The 18,910-nt window shown below is 41.6% G+C and overlaps 1 protein-coding gene across 4 annotated transcripts in view; it reads right to left on the bottom strand.

The window, feature by feature from the left end:
- Positions 1-12,909: 12,909 nt before the first annotated feature.
- Positions 12,910-18,910, bottom strand: part of ascc3 (activating signal cointegrator 1 complex subunit 3) — a 193,131-nt gene continuing 187,130 nt past the window's right edge. For 3 of the 4 annotated variants that reach the window (XM_039805613.1, XM_039805615.1, XM_039805614.1), the window contains exons 40-42: positions 16,545-16,751; positions 14,725-14,900; positions 12,981-13,152 (exon numbers count right to left, since the gene is read on the bottom strand). In XM_039805613.1, coding sequence (XP_039661547.1) covers positions 12,981-13,152; positions 14,725-14,900; positions 16,545-16,751 — 555 coding nt within the window. Of the gene's footprint in view, positions 13,153-14,724; positions 14,901-16,544; positions 16,752-18,910 lie in introns of all 4 variants that reach the window. The other variant, XM_039805616.1, reaches the window with a different exon arrangement.

The following is an 18,910-nucleotide window of genomic DNA, read 5'->3' as shown; positions in this document are numbered from 1 at the left end:
ATCGACTAATCGATTAGTTGATTTAATCGACAGATCTGTAAATCTGAGTTTCTCCGCAAAGAGTCATGCAAAAGCACCACTTTAATTCTTGTGTTCACCAGAGATGTGCTTTCTTGGAAATAAGTCATTCAGCATGAAAAAAGCATCAAACATGACTGATCGACTAAAGAAATCAAAGTTGACTAACACCAAACGACCGATTAGTCGACTAATCGACTAAGAGGGAGCAGCCCTAGATCCTAGATCGGCCCCTGCCTGAGCCAGCGTTGTCCAGTCTGAGTTTTCTGTCGCACGACTAAAACAACTTTTGAACTTACACACGTTCCACCGAAACAAGTTCCTTCCCCGAGGCTATTTTTTTGCAGCGGCACCGTGGCTCCGTCCGGCGCTTAAGACGATCGTGATTGGTTTAAAGAAACGCCAATAAACCAAGAGCACGTTTTTCTCCCATCCCGGGAATGCCGTGTGGACTAGCCAGACCCCTCCGGCAATGCGAGACTAGTGCCAACACAGAAGCCGCGCTGACACGTCTCAGTAACAACAGCACAGGTGTAAATAATTAAAAGAAAGATGGCTGAATCCCATTTAGCTGCTCCAGTTTCAGGGTCGTGGTGTTTGTGCGTGCTGGCTCGCTGTCACACTCGCTGTCATGGCTCACTGGGACACGCGGATAGAACAAAGCCGGCCTTAATGTTATTAGTAACACCTGTGCTTTCCCAACAATCACAATACGGCCCATACAGGAAGCGAGGCAGAATGTAAGGGCGTGGGGGCCGGGGTGATACTGTAGGTGGGGGTGTAGCCCATCTGACTTTCAGAGACTGATGTTTGCGTTCTGTCTCCGGCCTGAAATTACAGGCTTGGTTTTGTCATTTCTTTTCATCCATAACCACGAGCTCTCACTTCTCACCTCAGAGTGTTCCAGTTGCCTAACCTTAACCACACTTAGTGAGCCATGAGCATATGCAGCGGGGCCACAGAGCTCTGATAAACTCTCTTCTTTCTAACTCCACACCTCCACATTTCTTTCATTTTCAAACTTGTCTCTCTAGTCTTCAGACCCAACCAACGCTGGCTCAGGCAGGGGCCGATCTAGGATCTAGGGCTGCTCCCTCTTAGTCGATTAGTCGACTAATCGGTCGTTTTGGTCTTAGTCAACTAAGATTTCTTTAGTCCATTAGTCATGTTTGATGCTTTTTTTCATGCTGAATGACTTATTTCCAAGAAACGTACGAGCACATCTCTGGTAAACACAAGAATTAAGGGTTGACATTTGACCTACTAGATATCACCGTGAAACCTACTTTGATTACTTTCATTAAGGCAGTTTTTTGTTGTATTACATATTTTCTGAAATGTGTTTAAATATCGTCACCTTCCTAAAATAATTGCCTAAGTCATTTTTTAACAAAAATGATTTTGTTGCCTAAATAATCTCCTCATGGTGCTGGCCACCTCTGGTAAAATTGCCTAAATCCTCAGTTGAACAGGTCATGTGATTCTACACCTTTAGTATAATTGCCTATGTCAAGCATGTGACTTAGGCAGTTTTATTTTTTGTGTTTTCTGAAAAACCGGAAAAAATGACTTAGGCAATTATTTTAGGAAGGTGACGATATGCAAAGGAGGCATTATCTTATTCAATATATGCATCCTTTCGCATGACTCTTTGCGGAGAAACTCAGATTTACAGATCTGTCGATTAAATCAACTAATCGATTAGTCGATAGAGACAATGTGACACGGATACAGTGCCTTGCAAAAGTGTTACCCCCACCCGCTAAATCAGTAATGTCATTAGGCGATAATCTCTGAGCTAGCTACCGAACAATAACAACGTCAGCTTACGTTTTTTTGACACTAATAACACTACGATGGAACTAAACCTTTATAAGTCACAGTAATGGGGGGGTGGCAGTAGCTCAGTCAGTAGGGAGTTGGGTTGCTGGTTCAAGTCCCCATACGGACCAAAGTACGGTGGCGGACTGGTAGCTGGAGAGGTGCCAGTTCACCTCCTGGGCACTGCCAAGGTGCTCTTGAGCAAGGCACCGAACCCCCAACTGCTCGAGACGCCTTTCCATGGGCAGCCCCCCCCCCCACTCTGACATCTCTCCATTAGTGCATGTAGAGGTACTGAGCATGTGTGTGTAATTCAGGCCTGCGTGTAATAACAAGAGTGAAAAACATTGTAATTTCCCCTTGTGGGATTAATAAAGTATACATTATTGTTATCATTAATAACGACTAATTTGACACAATGTTCTAACATTCAGCAATTTCAGTTGTTGACGATTCAATTTGGGTTCTAATCTGCGCCATGAAATTGCCAACTTATTTTTTTTTGGAGGAGGGGTGGGGGGTCATTTTAGGTCTTTCAGAGGGGAGAGAGAGGGGGGGAATGATATGCAGCAAAGGGCCGCAGGTCGGAGTCAAACCCACGGCCACTGAGTCGACGAGTAAACCTCTATATATGGTCTACCAGGTGAGCTAACCACGCGTCCGCAACTTCTTCTCTGGGGACTACCAACGTTAAACTTCGCAACGGCACTCCTGCCCTCCCTCTGACAGATCAGGTAGAGACTCAGCCAAAGGCGGGAGTCTGGCACGACCTCCTCCGATTGGTCAAAACTACGTTTCCGTTAACCCTTTCCTTGACGGGGTTACAGGCGCGTAGCATCGGCGACAGACACACAGGTTATTAAACCTGTCTCAAGCTCTTTCAGCCTGTAGTTGTTTGTCCTCTGTCACTTACAGACAAGTTCCCAAACTCTCACTTGAAGCACCAAATTGATAAAAAAAAAAAGAAAAGGGGAAAAAAAAAGGGGGGCTGAGATGAAATTTAGGGGCGCTTGAGCCCCCCCCCCTAAAAAGGGTCTAAAATCGCCAATGGGCTCAGGTGACATCACTTGAAGATAATAAGCTCGTTCCAGATGAGCCAGACCTGTTAGATCACATGTCAAATTCAAGGTCCGCGGGCCAAATCCGGCCCCTCGCAGATTATGATCCGGCCCGCATATCAATTTAGGTTCACAATACATTTTTTCGGACGTTTTTGCCGACATTTTTTTTAATTTTTTCTAATGTTTTTGTCACTTTTGCCAACATTTTTGTCACTTTTTTCCGACGTTTTTGAGCGCTTCTTTTCTATGATGGCTGAGGAACTTTTTCCTGACTTCTTTAGGACTTTATGTTGACCAAACTGTAAGTGAAGAGACTATATGACACATGCAATAATACAGTCAAATATATTTTACTTTTTCAATTAAATAAAAGCCTATCAATAAACTAAACATGTCTGGCCCTTGATGTGATTCTTATTTTCCAGTGTGGCCCTTAGTGAAGTTGAGTTTGACACCCCTGTGTTAGATCCTTTTTTTGGGGGGTCAAATTCAAAAATGATATTGACCTGAGATGTGCCTTCTGTGACTCACATACATAAACTAATTAGAGATGGCCCGATACCATTTTTTGCTTCCTGATTCCGATGCCTGAACTTGCGTGTTGGCCGATACCGAGTACCGATCCGATACCAGTGTGTCATATATTTTAACAACAGTACACTACTATCCCTGTATGGATGTGATATGATTTCTATCTTTGTTGTTAAACTCTTTGTGAAACATGAACAAACACAAACATGAACGCCCCAGAACTTTCTTTTAATTATCCAGTTTGACAGTCAGTCATAACGGAAAAAGAACATAAATAAACTACTTTAACGTAGATTTTCTTTAGGGCTTTATTACGTGGTATCTGATCGTTACATAAACTGCAGTACTTCCCGATACCGATACCAGCGTTTTAGGCAGTATCGGAGCCGATACCGATACATCTCTAAAACTAATGTCCATCTGTTCTGGAAATATACACATACCAGCAAACTGTGGCAAGATATTTGTAGATTTGTCTTGGATAATATTACCTGTAACTTTGAACTTTTACTGGAAAATGTAATATTTGGTTTTGTCAGATACAATACTATACATGAGATGAGAATATTTTCTTATCAATCTCATAATATGCTTTGCAAAGTTTGACATTCATAAATGTAAATTTGCCAAAGGAAAACCTCAAAAAAGAAATGGAACTATAGATCAAGACAATTACTTCATCAGAAAACATGGAAGCCATTAAAACTATAAGATTATGTTCCTTATTTCATGTTTATAATTCATTTACCTCTGGCATGTTTTTTTTTATTTATTTTGTTTCTTTTTTTGTCTTTCTACTCATTTGTTTTTATGTATACTTTTTATATTTCTATAATTACAAAAAAAAAGTATTGTATAACTTTTCCCCATATTTGTAATGTACACTATGTTTAAATCAAAATGAGATGAGCCCGGCCTGCGCAGAATCGATCAGCGGCGATCCCCGCCCAATGCATGCTGGGTAGATTTGTGTCCGACTTGATCCCGACTTGCTCTGACGTCATGCACACGTGGGCAACGGTGACCTCACCTGCTGGCGCAGGTTTGAGACGCGGGCAGCGCAGTTGCTCTCCACCGACTGCAAGACCCAGGCGGACCCAGGGCATGCTGGGAAATGCCCGCCTCTATCTCGATCTAACAGCTGATTGGTTCAGAATCAACTCAACATGACGTTTTATATAAACTTTTTATTGTTTTTGAATCAAAGGATTTTAACTGCTATTTGTCTGATTTAAAGGCTCATTCTGTACAGAACACACGTAGCGTAGCTGATAGTTATATTTAGAAATCAGAGAGACTAAATCTGTTCAGATTACAGATCATATACAGTCTGTTGTTTATTAACATCAGCACCAGATCACATGTAGAGCATTCTGACAGCTACTCTGTCATAATAAAAACAACTGGAGACTATTCAAGCTGATATATGGGTCTGATAACATTTTATTAAGTCGGAATCGGACCTAACAGGATGTGAGTGAAAATAGCACGCCAACATAAACGCAGACTGAAAATAAATTATGTTAAATGCAGGGGTGGGCTAGAAGGGGGGCACAGAGTGGCACCGCCCCCTCCCTGAAATAATGATTGACATCAGACACATTTAAAAGTTACATTACATTTTTTATTTGTTTTATATTTTTTTGAACAAACAACAACATAAAGAACAAAGAAATACAATGGAGCGTTGAGCTATCATTTTCTTGGTCGCAGTTGAGCCGGCTATCCAAATGTTCTTCTGTCTCCCAAGCAGGTGTAATTTAGAGTCGTCATTAAGTAACAAAACAATCGGGTCAGTAGGGATTCTATCACATCAGATGTTATTGATGTTGTTTTATTCCAAAACTCATGCACCTGTTCACACTCCCAGACCATGTGCAGGAAAGTTCCAGTTTGTTCAGGTTGACAGAACGTGCAGTAGGGAGTAGGAATGACTTTAGAGACGTATCTCTTCTGAGGAGTCCAATATGTCCTATGGCATATGTTGAAGTGGATCTGCTGGTGATTTGGGTTCTTGGAACAGTGGGAAATGTTGTCCCAAACTGCTCTCGCTCCCATTTCTTTACTATTGGGAGCATATAGTCACTTTAAAGGCGTTTCAGGTTGTGTACGCTGCAGTCTGGTTTTGCTGTCCCGTCACATTTCTCTACTACCTCAGCGTCTGAACACAAGTTAACATTTCTAGGGAGGAGATTTATTTGACTAAACAGATGTGACAGTTTAGTGAAGCCCATGTAGTGGGAAGAATCATTTTTTTCACACACCGGCATTGAAATCCACTGTGGAAAAACCTCTGCAAAGCCACCATGCTGTGAGTTTGATCTTTGGATCAATGCTTTTTAATCTGACTTCTGATTCTAAATCAGTTCAATACACCAAACCAAATGTTTTTGTATATTGTTGTGACAGTAGTACAGGCTTCTTGCAGCACCAAACCGGTGGTAGAAGAAGTATGCAGATCCTTTATTTAAGTAAACGTACTAATACCACAATGTAAAAACACTCTGATACAAGTAAAAGTCCTGCATTGAAAATACTACTTAAGTAAAAGTATGTAAGTATCCTCAGGAAAATGTATTGGAAGTATTAAAAGTAAAAGTACTCGATGCAGAAAAATCCTCACATTTTAGAAACCGGAAACGATCCAAACAGTTCTGTCAATCAGCTCAGTGTTGTGGACTATATATTGTTGGGTAATATGATTTATAATTAAACATTGTATTTTATTAACTAAATGTGTTTTGTGTGCAAAAATCTTAATGTGTAAAGTAACTAAAGGTGTCAGATTAATGTAGTGGAGTAAAAAGTACATTTTGGGCGCCCAGATAGCTCAGTTGGTAGCTCTCTCCCCTTTCATGACTTCAGCTGTCTGACCAAATAATGCCCAAAAATCATCTTTAAGAAACATAATATAAAGTACAAGTACCTCAAATGTGTACTTAAGTACAGAACTTGAGGAAATGTACTTAGTTACATTCCACCACTGCACCAAACCTACCAATATGGCATAGGTGATGTCACAGTTTGAATGATCTAATGCAAAGTCATTTACTGGTACCTTGCTATTTACCCATAAGGCCACAGTGGTTGTTATAAGCTGGTTTAGTTCATGGATGTCTGTGGGGTCTATTTCTCCCTCTTTTTTTTCTCAGGGTATTTACTAAAAAGAAAACCCCTAAAACATAAGTTCATGGTTTCTGGTCAGATAGAGGAACACCGAGTCACACAATTAGAATTGTTGCTGTATTATTTAGCACCGTAAAACTTTTCACCGTAAATTTACAGTAATATACTGGCAGCAGTTCGCCGATAAACTACTGTTTATTTACAGTAAGCATACAGTTTTTAAATTTGAAGGCATTTTACTGTAAATAGACATACAGTTTCTTACTGTATTATTTGGATTTACAGTAATAGAGAGCCAAAGTCACGGCCCTTCCGGTGGACTTCATGGGACCTTAATTCGGAAAAAAAAGATGAACAGTAGTGAACGGGGAGAGGCAAATTATTTTTTTATCCCGTTTGAATTGAGCCATGGATTACAAATATGATGTTCGGCAATTTAAAAGATAATTTTTCAGCCGAAGAAAGTCTCAGTTAGCTGCATCTCTCGTGTCACACAATCTACCTCACCTAGCTTGATGCTCAACTTGCTCGCTAGCTAGCTAGCTAGCTTAGCTCTGTCCCACAACACATGTAACGTTATCTTACCTGCTGGGTTTTATCCAGTCAAGTGTTCTCAGCAGAGAAGCAAAAGAACAAGCGAGATCCTCTGCTCATTAGAGTAACGTTCCATCCCCGGTACGATAATTACGTATTTTCACAGTCTTATACTTCAACAGTTTAACAATAAACTGAGACTTTCTTCGGTTGAAAAATTATCTTTTAAATTGACGAACATCATATTTGTAATCCATGGCTCAATTCAAACGGGATAAAAAATCCTCTCCATTGACTCTCGTTCATATTTTTTTGAAAGATAGGTCCCATTGATCGGAAGTAGAAGGGCGGGACTTCGGCTCTCTATATACTGGCTGCAGTGTAATTCCGGCCTTTTCCTTTTTTTCACCAAGATGCATTGGTATTCACAGTTAATACCAAGCCCCCAGGAAGAGCGCCATGTCTTAAAAGGTGGCCTGCCATACAAAACCGTTTTTACTTTCATTTTTTGAAATATGTTAGGTCCATATGTGTGTTATGTTGTGAATGTAAAAATGAACTTTATACGTGGTATACTGGTGTACTTACAAACTTTCCAATCCATCGTTTTATGAGAGCAAAACCTATTTGTACTACTTGTAGACGTTTGGTATCATTTCGGGCATTATTAGTGGGGTAACTTACGAGATACAAACGTGGGTCCATTAGCCCCTGCGCTAAGCTATTCAGCTGATAACGCTACTCTATGCTAACTCTCCCAATGTTATACCCAGGTGAAAAAAGCTTCTGGGGGGGTGTTTGGCTCGAGGTCATGGTGCAAAGGACCCTAGGGTGAATTACTCCGAACCATCACTTTAATACCTGTAATGTTAATACCTGTAATCTGTAACATTTGCAGACAGTGCTGTGATATTATTATTTCCTCCCAGAATGCATTGCCATTTACAGTATGATCCTGTATACCATTAAAATAGTAAGATACTGTGAGATTTTAGCTGTAAATTTACATCAAAGGCTTTCAGTGCAGGGTTTCTGCAGGTTTCATCAGGTCAAATTATAAATGAAATTTAAGACCTTTATCACATCATCAACTAAGCCCTCAATTCAGTTTATTTCAAGCCAAGTATCGCTAAACTTGCACGTCCCCATAGCTGAAGAATGAAATCTGTTTTATGTCCGTGGTACAATCTGAAAGAGACTCGCACCAATCACACGGAAGCTGATTGGCTGCAATATAAGTTGCATGTTGGTCTCATTTGTAGTCGTAATACAGCAAAATGATATTTGGACTACAAAAGAGAGAACTACAGCACCACGGAATTAAAAATTTTAATAATTTAGACCTGTTTAAAATGATTTAAGACCACAACACAATACTGCAAATTTAAGACTTATTAAGGCTTACAATTTTTATTTTGAAATTTTAGAATTTTTAAGACCACGCGGAAACCCTGTTCTCTGTCGAGTTGAATCTGTAAAGCATGTTGCATTCTGACCACATCTCAATTCTTGATATATTTTTTTACGGACACAATATCCAGCAATATTACAGTCAAGGGTTTTCTAACAGTTTAACGGCAACAGAGACATTTGTGATTTGAATGGACAGGGTGGAAACACTGAATATGGTGAATTGTCATAGATTACAGTATATTGCCAGTATGTGTATTTTCTATCAGAGAATTTTTTTTTTGTGGGATGCTTATCAGACCTTCTCCTCCTCAGTCAACGAGGCGACTTATTAACATAACTCTAGAGTAAACTGTTACATATTGGATGTTGACTGAAATTGATTTTTTTGAGTAAATGTTGTGGAGCCCAGTTTGTCCAGACAAACTACAGCGGCATACAAAATGGCAGCGAATGCTCCGCTGGCATAAACCAGCCTTTCTCCCCAAGTTAGAAAAGCCCACCCAAAATTCAACAAACCAAACTTTCTGACACTTCGCAACCGCAAACCTGTCGGATCATCTAATAGTGTCTGGTCAGGTGGCAGAATCTGGGTGAAGCCAGATATGAAGACATATCTGGCCAATGGCCCACTTTACACAACAATTGGCTGGGTGTAAACGTACAGGTGTGTAAGTGGACAGGGTTTAAACTTCTGCCTCAAGCTCTTTTTCTTTTATTCTTCACACAACTACTTCTGTGAGTTTGTGTGTGTACAACCAAGTGCGACACCATTAATGTATGGGTATCCGTCAAAAAATGTTGATACCGATACCGAGACTTTGATATCGGTTCCTGAACGATACCTATTTTATAATATCCATTTTAACATTACTCTTTACTATATTTACTAATCCTTACATTTATTTATTTTTCAGCTCCTACTACGTGAGCCCGTCTCTCTGTGCGTTAGAGTTTTTCCTGCGTGTCTCCACGACGTGTATCGCTAGACAGCCAATCACCAGCATTATTAGGGTGTTTGGTGTTTTAAGCCCCCAACGTCGTCTTCTAGGGCTGATCGATTATGGGAAAAAATATTATCACGATTATTTCGGTCAATATTGAAATCACGATAATTTAACACGATCACTCGTTGACTTCTGGAAAGATGTTGCAATTATTGTACTTAAACAGTGGAAAAAGTCAAATAAATCAGCAGTAAAAAAAACACATACAACTGTGAACTCTGCCTTAATACTTTTCCTATTGAAACCATTTTTTCATTCAGAACACAAAAGAGAAAATAAGAGTTTACTTGCAAAACGTAATGAGCTAAATAATTGTTTTTCTCGATTATTCTGTTTTTGTGATTATTGGGAGCCAAAATCATAATCACGATTAAATTTCGATAAATTGCACAGCCCTATCGTCTTCCAGGCAAGCGCTGCCTGGAAGGAACTAGGATTAGGTATGGTTAGGGTTAAGGCCCAGACACACCGACCAGATGGCCGACCCTCGGCAGAAAAGCCAGTCGGACTGATCAGTCTCCCCGAGTTGGTCAAAAAAGTGCCTCGGAACACACAGAAGAGACGAGATGTAATACGTCTCCTTAACAGCAGGCGCTGCTAATCTGTATTGTCGCCCAAAAATGAAAACCGGCAGCTGATTGGACAAACGCGTCACGTGGGTCTGGTTTCTCCGGAAATTCAAAGCCAGACTGTCATGGCGGTTTGTTCAGAATACGATCTCATATTGTACTAAAATAGTTCACTGAAACGTGTTTCTGAAAACATTTTAAGCGAGAAATAGGCCGTGCAGTTGCTGAATCTGTCTTCATTTCAGATCGTCAAAGGTCAGTTTAAAAGATTTTCGGCAGATTTTTTGAGAGACTCTAGTCACGCTCATTCTGCTCCCCGTTTCCGGGTTAGCACTCTACCAATCAGATGGGTCATTTGAGTCCGACTGCCGGTAGTGACGCCCCGACGATTATACATGTCAAATCAGCCAAAATGAAGGACGACGGCCCCTCGGACGGACGACGGCACGGAACACACTGAAGAGACTTGAGTCACTGACCTCGCCAGACTGTCCAACGGCCGATTATCGGCTTGGTGTGTCTCGGGCTTTAGGGTTAAGATTAGGGTTAGGTGCCTTGAAGTCGACGGTCGCAGCACTGCCTTGAAGCTGACGTTGGGGGCTTAAAACACCATCCATTATTTGATCTTACTATAAGCACGCTGCATGCCTATTGGCTCACTGCATACAGACTAAAGCTTTTTTTTTTATCTTAGATGTGGTTGGATGACCTAGTTCATCTGAAGAATAGTGAGGCCTTTGTGTGTCCAGCTTTCATAGGATTTTCAGATACTGACTACGGATGTGTCCTCCCAACTTTTGCAAAAAGAAAGCTTTATTTCACAGCCACGTGGAATGTGACAGCCTTGTTCAATCAAGGTTAAATCAACAAAATGAGAACATAAAAATATTTTAAAGGGTAACTAATGTTTTTTTCAACCTGGACCCTATTTTCCTATGTTTTTGTGTCTAAGTGAATGATGGGAACAACAATCTTTGACATTGGTCCAGTATTAAGCGAGATCGCTTAGCGGCGAAACAAGCTACAATGCAAGTTAACAGGGTAATTGTCCAGCTTGTATTTACCTTCACAAAAGTGCTCGTTTCGCCACTGACAGGCTCAGATTAATATTCTAAGTGTTTGACAACATTCTGGAAAGGATCCCTTCAGAGATAGACCTTTAAAACCTCTTTGAGACCTTTCTGTTTAACCAGAAACCGCTCTGAAGTCGCTAGCGCTAAACCCACCAGACTCCATTTAAAAAAGCAATACTTTTAGCGTGTATAGAGCCAACACATTTTCCATGTAAATCTGTAAACTATGTGTTTATTTCAACCAAAACTAGAGTTGTGATGGTTGGAAAAGTGGAAAGATGACCCAAAACGGCTTTTCATAGTTTTATTTTGTTTCTGTCGACTTTGAATTAAGTGTATTTTACAATGCTTAAATTACTGTTTATTTACATGGAGTCTGGTGGGTTTAGCGAACGCAATTTCGCGGATGTTTTTATGTTTAAAAAAAGGATCTTACTCTTTAACAGAAAGGTCGACCTCCTTAGAAATCCTTTCCATAATGTTGTCAGACACTTAGAATATTAATCTGAGCCTGTCAGCGGTAAAACGACCACTTTTGTGAAGGTAAATACAAGCTGGACAATTGCCCTATTAACTTATATTATAACTTGTTTCGCTGACTGCTGACTGCAGCGATCTTGCTTAATACTGGACCAATGTCAAAGATTGTTGTTCCCATCAGTCACTTAGACACAAAAACATAGGAAAATAGGGTCCAGGTTTAAAACAATGGTAGTTACCCTTTCAGTGAACAAAAACTTTTCTCTTTGAAATAATCACTAGATATTCTGCTAGATCGCCCATTTCACACTGATATTACATCATCAGAGAAATCCAAAGTAGAAGAGACACAAACCTTTTTCCTGTACTGCAACAGCTTCAAATGACCATAATGCAATGCAGTCACAATACAGATGTTTTAACTAAGAAGTGAAGGTCACTGCCACTGACTACGTTTACATGCACACCAATATTCCACTATTATTCCGAATATGATAATATTCAGAATTCGATACAGGTAATGTAAACAGCATATTCCGTTTAGATATTCTGAATAAGGCCTTTCCCCAAATATAGCATTTTCCGATTAAGACATGTGGGATATTCCAGTATTATTCGGGTTTTAGAAGCATTCTTTAGACATGCGCATTCGGAATATGCGTCTAAATCAGGCCTTTTACCCCAGTTTACGGCCTCTTGCCTGTTCACGGCTTACGGTCAGCTGTGTGCGTTGCTGTGGTTGCTGTACACAAACCAACCAGCCAACCGTTTGCAGGGCTGTGGTAGATATGCATGGCCAAAAGAAACCCCCCCATCTCTGGCTGGAAGGAGAAACAGCAACTTTTAAACATTATGAAAGACTTTGATATGAACAGGTTTTTGGATATGCGCAAACATCGCTACGCTGATGTTTTCAAGAAGGTTGTTAAAGGACTGAAAGAGGGAGGCTGTGTTAGAAAGCTCACCCATGGAGAAGAAAACTTCCTGTCCCAAAATCCTGTTTTGCACAGCTGCACGTAAACAGGAATATTAGTGGAATATTCATTTTGATAAGCCATGTGAACAGCTTAGTTGGAATATTGTCTTTTTGTGAATACGGGCCAAAACCAGAATAATATTGCACGTAAACGTAGTCAATATTAGAAATGACTAACTAAGCAGAAGTAGATAAGAGAAGCTGATACAAAGTGGGTGGAGCAAAATAGTAAATTCACACCTGTCATTGTAAAGCAGTCAGTGGAATGCACCGATCATCAGCAATCAGTGACACGGACAGCAGTTTGAGGATGCCAGGAAGAAATCCTTTAATACAATCGCTTGTGTTTCAGATTCATCCCACTCATCTGTTGATCAACGACTTTTTCGGTCAGTGTTCCTCTTGAGGGACAGCTGAGTCGCTGAGTCGGACACCTCGGAGTTGACCTGAGCAGAGATGCTGGCGGGTGTTACATTCAGGTGGATGTCGTACTGCTGGTCCAGACCCAGATAGCTGTCACTCATCAGGTACAGTGTGTAGATGCACCTGAAACCACAAGGTACATGGATCAGCAGTTAGAACGGAACGCTAGAAACACACCGCACGCTGAAGCGCGGCGAATAGCTGCACAGTGGCGTGAAGTTGAGCTAGTTTCATTTCGGCGCTCGTGTTGTCCAATCCGTCCGGCTGTGATCGGGCGGGGAGCGACCATCGTTTTGGCGTCTCCCGTGTTTGCTCCGCGATACGCGGGTTTATGGTGAATTTGGCTGTCTTTGACTTCTCAGCTGTGTCTACAGCGAGACATGGATCAGGACACAGAGACGATAGGTAGGTAACTATGGTAGCCATACAGTTATGCTTAAGGAATCACTGTGCCCTCCGGATGTATGTTTAACGTTGAAACATGATACATAAATAACACTTCTTTTCATCCATTCGGCCCAGTTTAATATGCAACTTAATTATATACAATATATGCGGTAGGGGTCCCTACTCTGTCTCTCTTTTAGCTAAGGGGTCCCTGGCCTAAAAGACGTTGAAGACCCCTGGTTTAAAGGATAAGTCTGGTGATATTCTATATTTTTCCTATCGTAAATAGGTTCCATTTGACTCAATCCCACACACAGTAACCAGTCCTGCTGCATCAAATATCCACTTAAGCACCAAAGAGTAACGTTTTACCAAACGCTCCCGATGCCAGCTGTTTTTGATTTTTATTTTGTTTTATTACACTCTATATTTGTGAGCCATTTTAAAGATGTACATCTTCAGTAGGAACCGCTGGGCTTTGGGCTGCGAGCCACAGACGGGGTAGAGAAGTAAAAAAAAAAAAAAGGAGCGATGGACTGACACATTGTCGTGGTCTTTTCATATATTCTGGTGAAATGACATCTTAAAAGTCAATAATATTTTAATGAGTTCTTGGACCAGTAGGGGCCATGCCTTCTCTGAAATTGTTAAATACAATAAATGCGGAAATGTTTGACCAAAAAGCTGTGACAACTATGTTTCTGCTACTAATCTAGAGCGTTTGTCGGTCGATGAAGTTCAACTGAGGTGTTTCCTTTCAATCGCTATACATGGAGGGAATAGGGAAAGCTTGTGTTTATGTCTGGTTTAGTTTATATCGACGACGTTCCACTTTCAGTAATGTTCAGTTGCTGCCGGAAATCGTGCCGGATGCCCCTCTTTCAAGGCCGGAAGTCCCTCACCTTCCGCTTTCTTAATGTTGGCATTCTAAACTCTGGTGGATTTCTGAGGACTGTGGTTAACTGCTCCTCAGATCTCTGCAGGGTAAATCCAGACAGCTAGCTAGACTATCTGTCCAATCTGAGTTTTCTGTTGCACGACTAAAACAACTTTTGTACGTACACACGTTCCACCAAAACAAGTTTCTTCCCGAGGCTATTTTGCAGCGGCACCGTGGCTCCGTCCGAGTTTAGCGCCGCCCAAGACGATTGTGATTGGTTTTAAGAAATGCCAATAAACCAGAGCACGTTTTTCTCTCATCCCGGAATGCTGTGTGGACTAGTCACACCCTCTTACGCAGCGCTGTGGAGGAAGGCCTGGCAATGCGAGGCTATGTCTGGCTTTATTCCTTTTTCTACCCATTCTTACTTCCCAGCCTTCTCCGGTGTGTAGAAGGCCACAGACACAGCGGTGCGGTGGCGCACGTATCCGACCCGTTTGACAGCCAGCAGCTCCCTGCGATCCACCTCTCCCATGACCAGGAACCAGCCTTCATCCTTGGCCTTGGGGAACCTCGGTGCCTGGGCCTTACTGTCCTGCTTCCTCTGAAATAAGAGACACAGAGTGTACAGTACCACTGTGCTACATAGGCGTACATACTCAGCATATCAACTTTATTTCATTATGAAATCTCAGCTGAGGTGGCCTTTACGTGATTTCTGGATATAACAATTCTAAGATATGATCAACTTTGTTAATAGCTGACAGGGAAATTGAACAGAAACTGTGTTATGCTATGCTACACAAAATAGTACAGCTGATAAAACCATCTAATTTATTGTAAAAAGTCAGTTTGTGCTGTTTTTAGAGCTGTAACACTTCCAAATTTTGGCTGTACATTTAATTGTGTCACATTTAATTATTTAATTTTCATAAACAATACAATTGTCTCTTTCAGTCAAATTAAAAAATATGTATTAATGTATTACTTTTTTAAAACAAATTAAAGTTTTGAATGAATCCCAGAATACATATTTTGGTTTTATCACTGTCATGTGACCCAGATGATGTAATAACACAAATACACAGCCTATGAAGTAAACTATGCCTCTTTATTATCATACAAACTGTATCCCCCCCCCCTTGTCATTTCTGTTGCCATGAATGTGTATAGGGTCAGGGGCCAACAACTAATAATTGAAATAATAATAAAAAAGATATAGTCTGACCAATAATCACTTATATAATTACAATGTGGCATATCTAAACAACATCAACAATTACCTGTCATACGACTTAAGACCCTAGCTAATGTTAGCAATTAATTGTGGTTAAAGGTGCAGTAGGTAAGCCTTATAAAACTAACTTTCTGTCATATTTGCTGAAACTGACCCTAAGTTCCAGTAGAACTACAGGAAGCAGGTAATTAAAAAATAAATCCAGCTCCTCTGGCACCACCTACAGCCTGTAATGGGATTTGCAAAAATCCACCGCTCCCTGTTCAGATGCACCAATCAGGGCTGGGGGTGTCTAACTGCATATCAATCACTACTTATGCACACGCATTCATTCTCCCTTGTGGGGGGAGGGGCTTAGGAGACCGTTTTGGGCTTTAGCAGAAAGGCGGGGAGGGACTGAGAAGTTGGCGATGTTCAATTTTTTTGGCTAAGACATGGATCTTCACAATCCTACCTACAGCACCTTTAAAAAAAGACAGCGATTATTAAAAAATAAATAAAAATAAAAAAATTAGACAATTATGTAATAATTGTTACAGGCCTAGATGTTTAGTGATACATTACTGTATCATCAGTTGTGCCTTTAAACTAACAGAGCATAGACCCAGGAGTACATTCTCTTCTTTTTTAATAACTTTGCATACGAGACAAGTATTTATACCGCGTTTCCTAGGAGAGTCTGTGTCCCAGCACCAAACTGCAGCTACGTTTCAGTTTCTAAGGGGTGAGTTCAAAACAGGCTGGAGCGATTTTCTTAACCCAGCACCCCAACTTTATGGAAGCGCAACACTAAATCAGAAGCTCATTGCATTTGATGTTCGAGAAGGAGTGTAAACCCTGAATATGATGCTTTACTATAAAGAAGCCACAACAACGTTCATAATGAAAAACAAAATCTAATAATAAAGTACATTTAATTTTAGAACATGACTTTTGATAGTTAAGTACAGTACATATTAGATACTAGTATTGCTATCAAGTACTTTATCCAAGGGTATTGTGCATACTGACCCTCTGCTGGCCCAGGTTGATGCGTCTCAGTGACACCTGCAGGACGTACTCCTGGTCAGCGTGGACATCCAGCCAGCGGCGCTCCGCCTTCGGGTTGGTTCCTGCTGCAGGCAGGGGCCGCTCCGTCTCCTCCTGGCTCTCCTCCCACCAGCCCTTCACACTCATCTCAACCTCCAGCACCGGGAGATGACTCAGGAAGGACCATGCCTGACCGGGGAGAAACAAGATGGTGACAGGGGAGAGAGAGAGAGAGAGAGAGAGAGAGAGAGAGAGAGAGAGAGAGAGAGAGAGAGAGAGATGATGGTTTGGAGGGCATTCACACCAAGAAAAGCGATCTGGCAGATTTGCCACAGGGTGGTGCGTCATGGGGAGTGTCAATGAAACGGCCCATTTGTGTGACGTCCTGTTGTGTTCTTGTGTTTTCATTTTTGACCCTCATAGTGTTTTAAAACTTTTTTGCGGCAGAGATAGAGGCAGTGATGTTTCCTGTTTACTGTACAGAACTCTCACACCGCCTCAAACCACACTGTTGGCTTGCATTTCTCCAAAAGTTCAATCTGTCATTTTTTTTCGGCTCCTCCTACCGCCGCAGCTTTAACTCACTGCCCCCTTTCAAAATGAATGGGAAGGCCTGCGTTTTTCGCCGACCTGTCTGATGAACGCCTGGGTGTGTGTGAATGCAGCCTTACACCCCCGCCAACTTTGCACAGGCAGCCTACCCATTCTCCACCAACCCCGCTGCAAGCTGAAAACGATGGGAACATTTCCTCATGTGACGTGAAAGTGGTGCTCAGAAAGGAAGTACAGAATTGTGAGAAAAACAGAAAGAAAATGAGTGTTTGAAGAGGGATCTGTGTTAGATGGACAGATCTGTCAGCAACTGTACAGTAAGTCTGCTGTTGATAAAAGCTTGATTTATTCTAACTGACACTGTTCCCTCATCTTAGGTGCCTCTTAAGTGTTTTTATGGAGAATTTAACATTTGGCTCAACGCAAAAGCCCCACCATGAGGATGACATGAGACAGATAAAAAATATAAAAAAGGCACAGAGAAAAAAGTGATAGGAAAAAACAGTGGTGGAAGAGGGAGGGAGGGAGGGTGTGTGTGTGTGTGTGTGTGTGTGTGTGTATGTGTGCATGTGCGTGTGTGTGTGGGGGGCAGTGTTTATGAGGGCTGAGAGGAGAAAAGCCTCTCTGATTCACCCAGCAAAAGCTATTTATGTGAGGATGACTCTCCCTGGGCAAATCAGACAGGAACGCTGCTGCACATCTAATTATTTAATTAGAGAGGCCGCCACACTCCACACACGGTGGAGGAGTAAAGGTGGGGATGGAGGAAAGCGGGGACCCTGATTGGGTGAAGCCACAGGGCCTGCCGTTGTGCCCGGACACTCTCATTACTGCTGCAATTAGCACTTAAATTGGAGCTGTAAGCCCTATCAATGGAGCTGTAATTGGGGATCCTGGAGGTATCTGGGACCACAGTGACAAGACTGCTCATGGCACATGACTGATAATGGTGTGTGTGTGTGTGTGTGTGTGTGTGTGTGTGTGTGTGTGTGTGTGTGTGTGTGTGTGTGCGCGTGTGTGTGTGTTAGGGCTGCACAATTAATCGAATTTTAATCACGATCACGATTTTGGCTTCCCACGATCAAATTTGCGTGATCGAGCGATATTTAAAATGCGTCATTCCGTTCATAGAACAGTTTTTGCAAAGCCAATCTAGCGCTCCATAAACCACTGTTTGATCACATGTCTCCATGAGCCAATCAGAGCTGTTCCCTGCCTGCACCGCGCAGCTTAGTTTCTAGATGTAGACAGTCACAGAGGACAGAGTAACGTGAGGAAAATTCCACAACAGGTAGCAGTCGGTCATCATAAGCCGGTCACAATGTTTACCAGTTTACCAGTAAACGCAACATTGTGTCCCATCTGTGTTGTTTTTCAGACAACAGCAGTGACCAGTGCTAGTTTGTGTCTTTTAGCTCATAGCTTTAGCAGCAGACTGTTGGACGTCCCGCTGTTGGAAACCTACAGTGAAATACAGATACACTACACTGTTTAGCAGTCAGCATTTTAGCCGTGTTTAATCCAGTTACTACTGTGGCTAACGGTAGGCTAACGTTACCTGCAGTGTAACGTGTTATTAGTGTTTACTAGCGTGACATTCAGCGATGTTTATGTTGCCTCTAACGTGGGTTTCGAAGCATCAGAGCGCAACGCAGACATGCAAGTGGCAGTGTAATGAGCCACAGAAATCCGTGTAGCTATTTCGTCTGGTAGATACCGGGCACCATATGCGCCGTTAACGTGAACAGAAAATTGCGTTGCCTGTATCTTTCACGGCAAACATGCATGTGTGGAAA

The sequence above is a fragment of the Perca fluviatilis genome, chromosome 7 (genome assembly GCF_010015445.1).
Source record: "Perca fluviatilis chromosome 7, GENO_Pfluv_1.0, whole genome shotgun sequence".
Classification (NCBI taxonomy): Eukaryota; Metazoa; Chordata; class Actinopteri; order Perciformes; family Percidae; genus Perca; species Perca fluviatilis.
This window is presented reverse-complemented; position numbering and strand designations above follow the sequence as displayed.